Source organism: Platalea leucorodia, assembly GCF_965183815.1.
Source record: "Platalea leucorodia genome assembly, chromosome: 4".
In the NCBI taxonomy this organism is placed as follows: Eukaryota; Metazoa; Chordata; class Aves; order Pelecaniformes; family Threskiornithidae; genus Platalea; species Platalea leucorodia.
This window is the reverse complement of record NC_138826.1, coordinates 75300223-75315138: the sequence shown is the minus strand read 5'-3', so window position 1 is coordinate 75315138 and position 14916 is coordinate 75300223. Positions and strand designations below refer to the sequence as shown.

General features: G+C 35.3%; 1 protein-coding gene across 1 annotated transcript in view; it reads right to left on the bottom strand.

Moving 5' to 3' along the window:
* Window positions 1–14916, bottom strand: part of ANKS1B (ankyrin repeat and sterile alpha motif domain containing 1B) — a gene marked incomplete at both ends in the record, with an annotated part of 442459 nt that overhangs the window by 259086 nt on the left and 168457 nt on the right. The window contains 1 exon segment of the mRNA XM_082308774.1: window positions 9716–9896. Within this exon segment, the coding sequence (XP_082164900.1) occupies window positions 9716–9896 (181 nt within the window).

Genomic DNA, 14916 nt, shown 5'->3' with positions numbered 1-14916 from the left:
TCAGAAGTGTGACACAAACTCCTCGGCAAGACTATGTAGAAGTCTATGTTTGATTTTTTTGATGACACGAGACATGTGTTTTCTCTGCTGTTGCCAATATGGATTCTGGGGAAGGAGGATTATAGAGAATCTTGCCATTCCTATGAGATATGTCTGGAGACAGCAATTCTTAAATATTTTCTTAAAAAAAAAGGCTTAGGAGATGAGTAATATTCCTTGTGAGCTGTACAAGATTGACCCAGAGTTCTTCTTAACAGGGTACTTCAGCATGACTTAAATATTAAGAGATAACATACATAAATGATGCTGCTACAGAGTAAGTCTTCAATACTTTCACTCTTGTAAATGTACAAATGGTAAATAGCCACTAATAAGCTCTACGAAACATCAACAAAAGTGGGAATAAGACTTTTCTTTCAAATGATTTAACAAAGGGCTTCTCTTGATACAAGAAAAAAAGGCCACAATCCAAAAGAAAATTATTCTGTCTCAGGAATTAAGAATCTTAGTTCTATGAGCAGTGCTGCTGAAATGCAGAAAATTGGCAACAGCTGGTGTCACAATCTGCTAGGTGCAAGTCACACAAATGAAAGCTCTAGAACATAAACAATGGACCTAGTTTTCAGCCTTCTGAATTTTTAAATGACTGGAAACAAAAGGTGCAACCCTCTCATGGGGATTAGATATTTAGTTAACTGTGGAACTCCTTGCAATAATATCTCGTGGGTACAAAAATTATACATGGGTTTAATAGAGAAAAATCCATAGAACATAAATCTACTAAGGTTATGTAACACGTAGGAAACATCCAGGAAGACCTTGGGCTGCAAATAGTTGAAGGCTGTAATGACATTCTGAAGAGGTGTCACTATGCATTTTTTTTGCAATTACACATTTCCCAAAGGCATTCATATTTGGTCATTGTCAAACAGGACACAGGGTAGACAAAACTTTACTCTTAATCAGGCAAACCTTTCTAATGCTTTTTATTTTATGTCCTGTTTTTGTTAAACTTCTGAGAATTTATTCATTTGGGTCTCTGACAGCTTTGATATATTTTCAGAGTACAGCTTTGCATCTTCCCTAGACGTGGCCATCTGCCCCTATCTTCATCTGAAGAAGTCCAAACTCTCAGTGAATCTTCTGCATAACTCTAAGAATATATTGAGTCTCTCACTATGTAAAGATTACAAAATGGAAGAAAAATCCTTTCAATTTATACAACTTTACAATTAGAGGTACAACTAGAAATACAAAATGTAATAGTAAGATCTATTCAGTCATTCTGAAACTATTCATGAAAGTGTCACAGATCTATTGACTAATTCCTGCTGAAAAAAACGTGTTCGAGGCTGGAATCAAAATTCTGGAACTCATGGTGTCATCTCCATTTTAGACAAAATTATAGCAGCTATTCCAGAATGAGGGAGATCTGGGTTCAATTTTCCCCTTTCACTAAATGGCATCAAACTTTCATTTTCCACAAGAATACTACCAACTGCAATGTACTCTGATATGTGTCTGTCTTACATTGTTCAACTAGAGCTGGTTACAAAATACCTAGTTAATTAGCTAATGAGTAAGACTGACTCTACCCTAGTTATTGGATATTCACCAAAGGTACAGAAGGCTTGTTTTCCCACCCATAGAGACCATTTTTTTAACAGTGCGGAACAACATAAAAAGAGAGATTTATTACAGCAAATGATAGCACCATTACAATGGGATAGCAAGGAACAGCAAAAAGAAAAAGATGTAGTTGAGTTACATGCACAGAGAGTAAGAAAGAGAAATAAAAATTGTCTTTTATTTCAGAATGGTCTTAGGAGAAAAGAAAATAGAGAAAGTTCTTTGTTACTGGTTGGTATGTAATACAGAGAGTTTTGTTTTCTTCTTTTAAACTGGAGGTCACTAAGTATGCTCGGAGGACTAAAAGTTCTTTTAAAAAAACAGGCACGTTTTTGCCATTTCCTTCTAGTTCTAATCATCTCATGTAGGGCTCAGAAATATAGCTGGTGAGAAGAAAGCTTTCTAAAAGATACGAGCATTCTGGTAAGCAGGAGAAGCAGAAAAGCAATTAAATATGAATAAGAGGACATGGTAACAAGAAAAGAAAAATAGATTTAAATGTAAGATATAATAGTCTAAATAATGCTACAATCAGTTTAAATGCATTCACAGAGTGAAAGAAAACTGTACCACAAACAATACTGTGAGGAACTGAAGACTGAAACATCTTAGTGCTCTTTTCTCATAGCCCTCATCTTGCAATGGCAATTCTTCTGACTGATAAAGTTTTCATGAGCATCCCTCCAGAGCTTGGTCAGTCTTATTTACAAAATGTCCACAGGAAAGATAAGGAAACAATACAAGGCATGCTGACAGCCTAAAGACTAAAACAATCTGTCTCTGCAAATGGTCCCACTACAAGTTAAGGAGTTATTTTGCTTCCAGCTTAGTAAAAACAAAAAAAACAAAACCAAAAACAAACCCAAACCAAACAGCAAAGCAAAGAGTTGACTAAGATGACAATCAGATAAATATGAGTATTGCCTATAGTTGCTGTGCTTCTAGAAATGGCTAAGAATTGTAAATGAAACATTACAGAAAATATTTTTTTCATTTGATCTTACATGTCAGGATAATTATTATAACTGGAAAAATGCACATCAGATATGTATAGTTAAAAATGTAAATTATATTGCTTCTAACAATTGCATTCATAACCTGTTCCTCCAAAGAAGCTGTTTAAAAATCTTTTATAGGATTACTGTTGTAATATCTGGTATTCCTTCAGGAAAACATTTTATGATTTGATGAACCACTGTTACATGTCTGTTCTGTCATCTCACAAAGAAGAGGACGTGTGCAACTAAATGAAGTGTAATAGATTTTAATAGCACTAATAGACATGTATACAAACATGCATACATTACTTTGTGTTTACTCTAGAGGCAAAAAGAGAGTTGAAGAAATAGCTAATACCTGAAGCTGACTGTAGCGTAATGCATTGTGTTCCTAAGGATCCTGAGGGAAATCTTCCCCAATTTTAGGACAGTCTCTAAGAAATTCTTATCTCCAGCATCATCACAGCATTGCTCTATTTCCTACCTTCCTGCTTGCCAGATTGAGGCCTAAGAAATTAGGCTTTCAAAATTAGTAAATGTATTTTACATATTAAATGGGATTTTTTTCCCCCTGTATTGTCAACAGTTGCTAATTGGCTTTATTCACAGCAAGGAAATAATGTCAGGGGAAAGAGCAAATCCTCTAAGAATAGCCATTTGAATGAAAGATAGGTACGCACATTGCTCAACACATGCCTATTCACATGTGGTCAGATGGTTCAGAATTTAATTTGAAAAGACGTTAGCTGTTCATCTCATTTCTTGTTTTATTAACACATCCAATGCTATATCTGACAACAAGGCTTAGAGACCCATCTGCAGTTTTATTCCTTCAATATGCCTGCTTCAAATTGTTTTATTTTCATATTAGTTTACTATTGACTTAACAATCAGAATGTCCACATAGTTAGTGACATGTGAGACAGTATGTTTGGAGAGCAGGTTCACACTAACAGCTACTAAGTGGGTTTAGCCCATATAATTCATTTAAGCCTGAGGAAACACTGAAAGATAACACTGTACAGGCATTACTGAAGAGCTAGGTAACACTGTCATGAACTTTAAGTTGGAAAGATATAACTATCTCCAAGAAGATTATTTTTAAGTTTAGGTGGCATGGGATTTAGGGGCTTATTGTATCTAACGTTTCATGCAAGCACTAGTACAGAAGATCAGTTTCTTGCAAAAAGATATATTGTTTTTGAATGGAACAACAGGAGTCAGTTTCGTCTACAGCTTTCCAGGCATCGCCTTGCTTGATCTTTCTGCTATCAGATTTTTGGACATTATACACTGCACGTTGACATATTTGTAACGGTGAGATATACTTACAATGAGCTTCATGAAGTATGTTGTTTTGAAACTGGAAGGTGTAAAGACAATAATAGTTAACAAGTAGAAATTTATAATATTAATTAACCCTACATTTCTCTGTTCCTGTGGGACAGACTGTATCTTTGCCTTGGATAACTGTGCAAAGGCTGAAATTAGAAGCAGCAAAAAGAAGGGCAACATAAGGAGACCTTAACATGCTACATCTGCTGGACAACTTAATTAGAACAAAAAAGAAATTGTTTGAGACAGTACCGAGTATGATCCCCAGTAGCATTTCCTGGAATAGCTCTACTACTTCTTACTAATTGCACTGAGTTGAACTTGGCTATAAATTGAAGGGAAAAAACATATAATCTTTGCAGATGAAAAGGCTCAAATTAACCTGGTTTGAAGAATGCCGTGGCAGATTTTAGAATCATAGAATTGTTTAGGTTGGAAAAGACCTTTAAGATCAAGTCCAACCATTAACCTAGCTGTATTGTAATGGTTAACCTTGTTGTATTGTAATCAAGAAGATGATGAAGAAAATTAAAAACCAAAGAAAAGAGGGCTTGAATTTTACCTTCTCAGGCATTTAATCTGGAAAAGAGCTCTCAATGATAGGTCCGTACAGGCTCATAATACCATATTTTTCAGATATTCCCTCACTGGAGCTATAGGTGTCCATATACAGGAGATGGGAATGGTTTATTTACCAGCATTTGTTAATTATGCTTCTTTCATTACATGTGAATATTTTCCCCTTTCTCTGTCACTGGAAAACCATGTGTTCTTTTGGTAATTAGTAAAGGTATTGTTAATAGACAAGGACAGTGTACCATGAACTTACATATAGCACACCTAAAAATACCCTCTAGCAATAAAAGGTATTTTCTTTTTTCTTTGCATTCCTTTCATTTTGTATTTCACTTCTAGTAATGCCAAAACTTTTTATAATTGAAGAAACAAGACTTGAAGAGTCTACAAAGGCACTACAGTTTGATCTTTTCATATCAGATCTTAATAAATGAGATATTTGAATAAGAAAGTAATGTTGACAAATGTGTGACCTACTTGAAACAGCAGCTTTGCTAATGTCACATAAAGGAACATTCCTGCAGCAGAATAAATTTTGACTGTATCTAGGAACACAACATAGCCAGGAATTTTAGACCAGACCTCTGAACTAAGTTTCTAATACTTTCTAACAGCCACAGTAATATGCTGAATATCTTGATTCTCTCAAAAGAGGAAAATAAAACTACAAGCTCATGTTTAAGTGTAAGGCTGCTTTTGCTTCAGAAAAATTGGGCTTGTGAGACAAAACAATTTGATCAGATATTTGCTTTAAAGAAAGATCTGAAAACACTTCTAGAAAAAAACTAAGGTGTGACTTAAATACTTTTTTGTTGTAGAAGAGAAAAAATTATAGTCCACATATTAAAGATTGAATTCTTGAATTGCACATTCTGGGTTGTTCTAAGGAACAATGTAGCCTTCTTAGATGAATGAAATAATGTTACGCAAAGTCAGAAAACAAGACATGTAAAAAGAATAAGAGCTACATTAAGGTCCTACAGTGGAGGTAGACTTTGTAACTAAGAGAGAAACTCAGTAAATACCTTTAGGTACCACAACAAGATGAGAGAAAAACTGTATGCTCTTTTACAATGAATGGCATACAGAATTTATTGAAAATTTAAAGATTTTCATGGACTGAAAATAAAGACTGCAATGGGATTACCTACAGACAACTGCTGACATTTTTGCTGCATACATGCATCTGAGTACAGATCTATTTTCTGATCTGAAACAGAACAAGAATACCTGCAGAATTGTCTTTTTAATTTCACAGCCCAGTTATACTCAGTACAAGAAGACATAATGAAGTTAATATGGGTTAGAGAAAGATCCATTATTCTGACTGATCAAGCAGAAATGAAAAATAAAATAATCTGGAGTGACAATTTCAGCTGCAAGTGTGTTTGTTGATTGTGCCAAGCTGACATTACCAAGATGGCCACAATTTTGCCATCTTCAATCTTTAAGATTTACAGTTTCAAAAGAACTTCATGGATGTATATAACAAGGCATAGAGCTATATTAAAGAGGCATCTCTCTGAAAACCCAGACTGCCCTCTTCTGGAGTGAATGATCTTGCACATCTAGTGGTCTGTTCACGGTCAAAGTTGTATGAGGAACATCTCACAAACAGAACCATCACCTGATTATCAGGTCTTTAATTTTTCATACAAAACACCTACTAAACATGTATTCAGATGATCGAGAAAATGACTAGCATCTTGCCATGACAGAGTTACATACAGTAATGATTTCCTTGTGCAACGGAGTGGACTCACTTTTAGTACAGAAAGTTTAACGGTAGTAGCTGACATTATTTGGATCCAGTGACCTCCAACTTGAGGTGAAATGCAATGCTATAAAAGCATGATCATTCACTCTGAATTCAAGAACATTTCTATGAAGTCAATGTTCTTGCTGCAAATAAAGCTGTGAAAATAGGCCACGCCAAAGCTGCATTCGCAGTCTGCCCTATGTATACCGGAGTGAGAGAAGAGTTTCCATCAACTTGTTGTAGGTTCTTCCACCAGTTAAAGTTCAAAATAAATAACAGAATCTTTATCCTTACATTTTAGTTGCAGGAAACCTGATATTAACGTATCTTCTGCCATCCATGTGGGCAACATACACAGTTTTGTTTATGCTACAAGACCATCTGATCCCAAAGCTAAAGCACATACTTACCATTATATGTGGATTGTTCTCCAGCTAATTAATCAGAAAATGTTGTCATATGCTGTCAGTCGGATAATATAGTGCTGTGGTAGAGTTCTGTGGTTTTCTACTTGATAGAAATACATTTCTTGAAAATCGGGATCCCTGTTTCAAATCAGGGGATGTAGGGAATTAGCAAACACCAAGAGTAAAACTGCGATTCCCAAATATAAAAAGGAATTTTCTCTAATGTACCAAAAGTTACAAGATACTGATTCTTCTTTGGTAGCAGATTATTGAGGTAGAAGTAAAATGATGAAGATTTTAGAATTAGAATAATTATTTTGTTGTATTCATTTCCCACTCTCATCTGAATGATAATGAATCATTGCAAGTTTCCTGAAGAAAACATAAAAAGCACTGAAATTGAGTAGGGAAATACTAATGCCTTATTTAGATGGCAGTTCCTGATTTAGAAATCCTGTAAAAAGCATTTTGATTGTTTCAAAGAAGGCAACAGAAAACTACTAGCTCCAGTTACTATGAAAATGGGTTCCTTCTGTATATTGTTTCTTTCTGGTCAGCCAGAAGACCCTTGAACTCAATAAGCATGATAAAATAATTCATTGCTTTTTGCTGATGATGCTTTTAAAAAAACCCATGAGGCACATAAATGCCCAAGAATATAATATAGTAAGAAACACTCAAATGCACACAAATCCTCAATTACTATTGAACTAAACATTTTTTAAGGTGCAGATATTCCATGAATTTTCAGAACAAGTTGGCAATTCAGACGATTATAATAAAGACATATGATGAATTGTAATTGTTGTCACTGTAGATCTGAAAAAGGAACAAGAAACCTTTCAGTGAAACAACAGCTAGCTAAAGCAGAAAAAACACTGTAGCAGAACACTGCTTCTGCTACTCCTTGCTGACTGTTATTATTCAAAGTTCAGCTTTTAACAGTCTAGGTAAGAGACAAGCCTCAGAGACACAATTTTGATCTGTTCTTTCTGGATTTTGCTATTCTCTTTACAGATTAGTACTCCTTGCCTCTTGCAGAATTACAGTGCATTGTCTATCATTAAGGAGTCGAAAGGACCTTAATGAGCACAATAAAATGTTGGTTTTATCATTCAGACTAAGATTGTGTCTAATCTGTGATCCTATATATTACTTAAATAATTCTAGAATAGAAACCATCTGAGAAGGGGGGTGGGGAATTGCACTTTTACTATCATTATTTCATTTACTGATGGTAAATTAATGATTTGCTTATGGTAAACCATACTCTTGAAAAACTTGTAGAAGATGCCCAGAGCTAGAGAACCAGTCATTTTGCCTTCATTATTTTTTCTTAGCTTTCCAGGCAGAGACAAGAGGAAATTCAGCTTCCACTCAATCCATAAATCAAATCATCCACAAATTAGGAATGTACAGTTCTAATAAGCATGAGATTATAGTTCCAATTTCAGACCAAATGAAATGCAGTGATTAAAAGTTACTGAGTGCAGTCCATTGCAAATTTAACCAAAGAAGATAAAAGTAAAGCAGATCCAGACATTATGAAGAACTGAACCAGAACTGTGCAACAGCAGAAATCCGGAGAAGTGCGTTATCTGTCTCCAAGGAATGTTCTTTCTGTTTTCTTATTTTTGCTTTTAAACATGAAGACATATTTAGTATCATTCAACTACCCAGAATCAAACTGTGATCACTGAAGAGAATTTACAATAGAAAAAACAATAACAATAAAAAACACCCAAAACCCTAAAGAATCAAATGACCCCAGACCTAGGAATAAAAGATACCATTAAAATTAATTATTTCCAGTTAGGCTTGAAAAGATTTGCTATATCCATGAATATAAGCACGTGCTTTTAGATTCAAAGATAATGACACAGCCAGTCCAAGAAAAACAATATGAATAATTTCTGATCATTTTAACTGTTTCTTCATCATAACAGATAGGATTTCTCGCTCAACTTATTTCATGACAGTTCTTTAACAATATAGTTTTCCTTTGATCTAACTATGAAATTAATTAATTTTTGATCATTTAAAAGCAAGTTTTCACAATTTTCAAACCCTATCCACTTGAAATGTAGAGGATTCATCTCATTTGAAGACCAATGCTACAGAAGCCAATTGGTAAGTTTGTACTGAATTTCAACATTTGTGTAAGTTTTTATTTTATAGTAATCTACTTCTATTTATGTCTTAAATACAGTATCCCTTTAAAAGAAATAATACCATCTGCAGATCACATAAACTAGCTATCAAAAACATTTGTTTCAATACATTAGCTTTCCCAAATACTATCCTCTTCTGCTACAAGTTTAGCCTAAATCAATAAACTCGCATATGAAATTTGAAGGGACAGAAGAAGCTAAATGCATGGTTTACTGAGACTTTCTCGCTCCTGAAGTTTTGATCTGTAAAGAAGAAAACATTTTAATCCTTTTTAAAGCATTTTCATTATGTAAACCTCTATACACAGATAAAACCTTCGCAGTTACAATCACATTATCACTCTATTCAATTCTTATCATCAGAGCAAATATATTAAAGTTTTGCTTTAATGAAACCCATTACTACTGCAGAAACAATGTCAGGTTACTTAGAAATCTTCCCTTCCTCATCTTTACTGATGGTTACATAATGATTTCTAATTACTTATTTCCAACTTAAAATTCATATTAGAGTATGCTGATCACACAATGACGAAAGTAGATGTGCACCTGAATCACTGTAATTTCAAAAACTACAATATCTAAATTCTAGGTATTTCTGTAAAACAAAGTTTAGTTTACTCAAAATATAACATTCAGTAAAAAGTATATTTTAATAATATCGGTCATGAAATATGAGAACCCTTTGTTGAGCAGCAGAAAAAAAAATCAGGACTAATTTTGTGTATTTATGATAAATGTATTTCACTACCAAAGACAACAGCAATTGCAGCTTAAACCCGCAGATGAATAGTTTTATAAAGCTTTGTTGACAGGCAAAGTAAGCTTTTTTTTCTATACCTGGAAGTTCTCTCTCTTCAATACTGTATTCCAGAGATCCAAAGGAATAATTAGCTGGACTGATTGCAGGAGTAGAAATAAAACTTGTACAGCCAATGGATGAGTTGATTTCAAAATAATTGTGGCTGTGATTCATTCGGTGAAATTCCAGAGAAGATACTATTGATGTGCGCTGCTTGGGCTACAAGAAAAATAGAAGTTTGGAGTGAAAAATACAGACTTTTTGTATAGCTTTCATTACTTGACATTTAATAAATTCACTTAGGGTTTCTCTCTTTTTACTCTTTTTATTTGGCTCAAAGGTTATACTAGTAAAAATCATTTTGTATGACAAGCTGTGATGTGTAGAGATAATCTCCTTCCAAAATTTGGATTAATCTTTATTAGAAAAAATGCACGTCTTCATTCTAATCAATTTAATTCAAAATAAAATAGGGTTTTACAGCCTTGCATATAATAATTGCAATCATCTTTTGATAAGAAAGGGAGCTCTTCACCAGCTGCATTGCTGGGTACATCTTGCAAAACAAATAGACCGCTGATGCCTGTATAACTAAAGTTACAAAATAATACCAAGCACTCATCACTCGAAAGAAACCCTCTGCTTTTTATTCAATTTATGAAGGGCTGCCTCAAATACTCAAAGACTTAAATGTCTAAAAGCTTAGGGGAAAAGTGTCAGCTGAAAAAACACACATGAATATCAAACTTTCTTCATGAGCTTTCATGGAATAGTGAAAAACTTGATACTAGTTTGTATCAAACGTTTACTTTTGAAGTGAACCTCTTCATTGACCCCATTTAATGGCTGTGCTTTGGGTTGCAGAGCAGCTTCAGAGCATGAGAAACTCATTCCTTTTGGGTGGACCTACACCATAAGGTACATTACAGGACTGTACAAAATGTGCTCCAACTCCTTATGGCCTTTTGACCATAGGACCACACTAAAGCTAGCTCAAATTAAAAGCATATATATATTACATAAATCTATATAGTGTGATCATCAGGTCAGCAACAACTTTTTCACTACACAGATCTGTTCCCATTGCACTGCACTACTTATTAATATAGACATAACCTTAGTGCTTGATGTCACGGACTATAAGCCACAGACCACTGGTGGTTTGCAATGTCATGCTAAATAGTCTGTTGCAGCACTCATCTGGCTCCATACTCAAAATATCCTATCCCCACAATGCTCCTTGCTGCTTCAAGACCAATGACCTGAAACATTAAACATATCTTCCAAAATAAAGGAGGCCCTGCATCCAGGTGTATAGCTGTCTGTATATTTATTTCATGACAGTGAAAAACATCTTAGGAACTGCTGCCTTAGGTAACTAAAGCTGTGAAGAGTAAATAGAAAAAGAGAGTAAAGGGTGCTTTAACTCTTCTTGTTTTAGCATGTCAGGCTTAACAGGTCAGAATATTTGTAAAGGTTAAGAATTTGCTACTTATTAGTGTCAAAACCAAATTATTGCCCTGGAAGCAATAAGATCTTCCTTTGACCATGAAGCCATTCACCAACCCTTACTTAGAACTACCTGTTAAAATACAATCTATCCCAGTGGAGTAATTTTCAATTTTGTTTGTGGTCTATTTCATTTCTAGGTTATGAGCTCTGCAATGTTTGTGTTACAAATACAGAAACAGACCGCTTTCACTAAAAATTCACTCTTTCTATCAGAATGTCAAACCAAAACTTAAATAGACTTAGGTTCGCATAATGTTGATTGCTAAAGTTGTGTTGGGCACAATGTGAATTAACTGTGTCCTCTTAAAACTGAGAAAAATTGCAAAGGGTAAATTTGGGCATTCATCTGGAACTCATCTACAGTCTATTGAGGGGATTTACTTTCTTTAATAATTAAAAACAACTTCTGCTTTGAAAGGATGACTCCTAGGGCTAGTAATTTCATGGGAGAGTTCAATGCACAGAACAATGGACAGACTCCAACATCAAACAGTCTGGTTAAAAGTCATTGTTTGGGACTTGAGCCAAAATAACTCTCTGATCAGACCAAAAATATTCATGTGTACTAATTAAACCTAAACTGCACACTTTTGCTAGACAACAAATTCATCAATGACCTAATTATTTCTAAAACTGAAAAAGATCTCCAGTCATTTAGAAACATGCTCCTGGCCCTCTCCCAAGCAATGCTGTCTTTGTGGTTTTGCAGGAATTCAGCTTCTGAGTTGAAAAGGTGACACTTCAAGTAACATGATGTGCAGGATCTCTGATTATTTCAAAACTGAGACAGTTCCTACCTAAAAAGGCAGCTGGGATGGTCCAGCTCAGTCTTTCTAATCAGCTTCAAAAACTGATCTGGCCTTTGTCCAGTCAGGTGTCCAGCTACTGCTTCAACTGTGTGCCCCCTTCTTGGAGTCAGAATAGCAGTATCTGATGTATCATATGGCCTTTTACTAACTTATGGCTGATCAGCTGTTTCAGTACACCTTAGTGTAGTATTACAAGCTACTGTAAAATCTTTAAAAAGTTTCACAAAAATACCTGCAAGGTCTTGGTGGGGGATAGAGAGAGGGGGGAAACAAACCAGAAAAGCCCCAAACTGTTCTGAAGCATTTTTAAAGATCAGTTTAGTTTGCAAATGCTCACAGATTCTGAAAATGTGTCCATCAATAAAGAGCTATGATTTGCTCTGGAGACATGGGTTATGATATAAAATAACTCTAGAGTGATTTTCAAAGATGATTATGGAAGCTAGAAACATGTTTTGTGTTTGTTCATGCTAACATGCAACCATCTGCTGACCTGGGTGCTACAAAATACCCCCTATATTATTTTGGGCTTTGACAGTATTATTATTAATTCAGACAAACATATCTCAGTTTAATATGTCTCCCCAATCTAAGGATTCTGTACAGAACCTCACACAGCCTCTTGTGCTCTACAGCATAACACTTCTGCTATATTGTTTGGAGTTAACAAGGTCCATCTGTCAACATGCGCCAATAATTTTTCTACATAATTACACAGAAATCCAGCATCTGAGCTTTTGTAGCTAACTAGAGGAGCCTTTTGCACCTTTTCTGGGTCCTGTTAAATGTTATGTTGTTAAAGTATGCTAATTATTCATTAATATACACTAAGAGAGCTGCAGTAAACCAGTTTGTGTTTACTGCATCCCTCCGTCTGTGTCTCTCTAAAGTACAGTTTGCACAATTGTTTTTTTTTTACAGTTAGGATTAAATTCAGTTCCAGATTTAGATGACTAAATTTATAGCATAGCTATTTACATCTACACTAGGTATCTAAGCTCCCATTACAGGCAATTGAGATCTAGTCAATACAATCGAGTCCAGAGAACAATTCACCTCACTCAGTCACCTTGGTTCACTTGCCTTAACGCAGGTATCCACCATCACTGGAGATTCCCTGGGGCATCCCACCTGGCCTCCAGCTGCCATCCAAAAGAATGCAGGTGTCTCTTATGTACGCCCTATATCATACCTGACAGCCTCCGTGTGCGTGTCAAAGACACCTTTATGGCACCTCAAGTGACATCAGATGCCTATTTTTAGGCAACTGAATTGAATCCTACATCTCTCCTGAGCATGATGGGAGATTAGATATGCAAACCAGACAGAGATTCTTATATACAGAGATGAAAGCACAGGTGTTTTAGTCCCAGACTGAATCCCACTTCTAGCTCACATGTGGACACTCTGGATACCTTACTTCATTTATTAGAATCTGGAGCCAAATTTCAGCCTTACTGGCAAAATGTGTAGCCAGCAATTAACAAGTCACTTACTGGAGTCTTGTACCTTGGTTTCCTGGATTGCATCTCTCAAGATAGGTCCTGAATAATTCTAAGATGACTATTTACAATATGCAATACCATAATATCAAGGAAATGTAGTCAGGGGTCAAGGCTTCGTAGCTGCGGAGACTGTACAAACACAAAACTCTGTCCCAAAGAGGTGATGCTTCCTTTATTCTTTGTACCAAAGCCAGCTTTGTCAGTCATTACATTACATGCCTGCCTCATACTACTCAGAAGGTCTGCACACACTTAGATAACCCTTGTGAAACTGTAGCATACTTATGGCTTAACTTCACCCCGGTATGTATGCTACATAACCACATGCAGATTTGTCCTTAGTAAATTTTCTTTATTTATTACATTCATATATTAAATTTACTTGTTATGTGTAAATCTCTTTAATGACTGATTTTGTTTACTTTAAAATGTTTTTTTCATTACTGTTATTTCAATTGTCAGAATACCAACCTAGAAAACCCTAGACTATCCTAAAACAGCATACCAAATCAGGCTAATGAAGAAACCTTATCATCAATGCAAAAGCAAAAATATATCAATAAAAATCTTTAAAGATATTGCAATAACAAGATTTAAATAACTTTCAAATCAGGTCTAATAAGAATAATATTTTCATGTTAAGTCAGTAGTAAACATATATCAATGAAAGATACCATTTTAAACACTGCAAAACAAGAAAGGCATCAAAATACACATACTGAATTACCTTTCTATTAAAAAGACAAGTAAGGACTTACTTAATGCTCCCATGAATGGAAGTTGCATGCAAATTCTGTAAGGCTACCATGATGCGCATGTAGAACTATGAGCATGCAAGGGATCATTCAAATATTTCTCACAACGTTTAGCAGAGGGAGTAGGGCAAAATTCCTTTCTCAATTTAACACCAAAATATTTCTCCAGTCTTGAAGCACTCTGCAATACAAGCTTGTGACTCCATCTCCTTTTATCTTTGGGATTTGTGGCACCATCATAGTCTTTAAAGAATTAATTCTCACAACACTCCTCTGCAATATGGCAGAGCTATTAGCCCCATTTTACAGATGCTGAACTAGGGTATAGAGCTCTCCCAAGGGACAGAAGTGTGGCTCATTAAATCACTGCGAACCAATGAGCCTGAGGAAATTCTGCATTTGGCAAATCCTGCCAAATTCCAGCTGCCCTATGCAATGTAAAAACTGGTTTCAGTTGCGTTATACCATGCAGAAAATGTATGATAGAATAGAGAACTGAACCCACACACATTCACAAATTCTAGCTAGCACATAAAATACAGACTTACCAAAGAAAGTAAGAGGCTGTAGCCCCTTCCCCCAGGCTCCTCTCACATACGTAACACAGTGTGAGTGTAGCCATGTGGCTACACAAATCCCTCATTTTGGTACCTGCCCA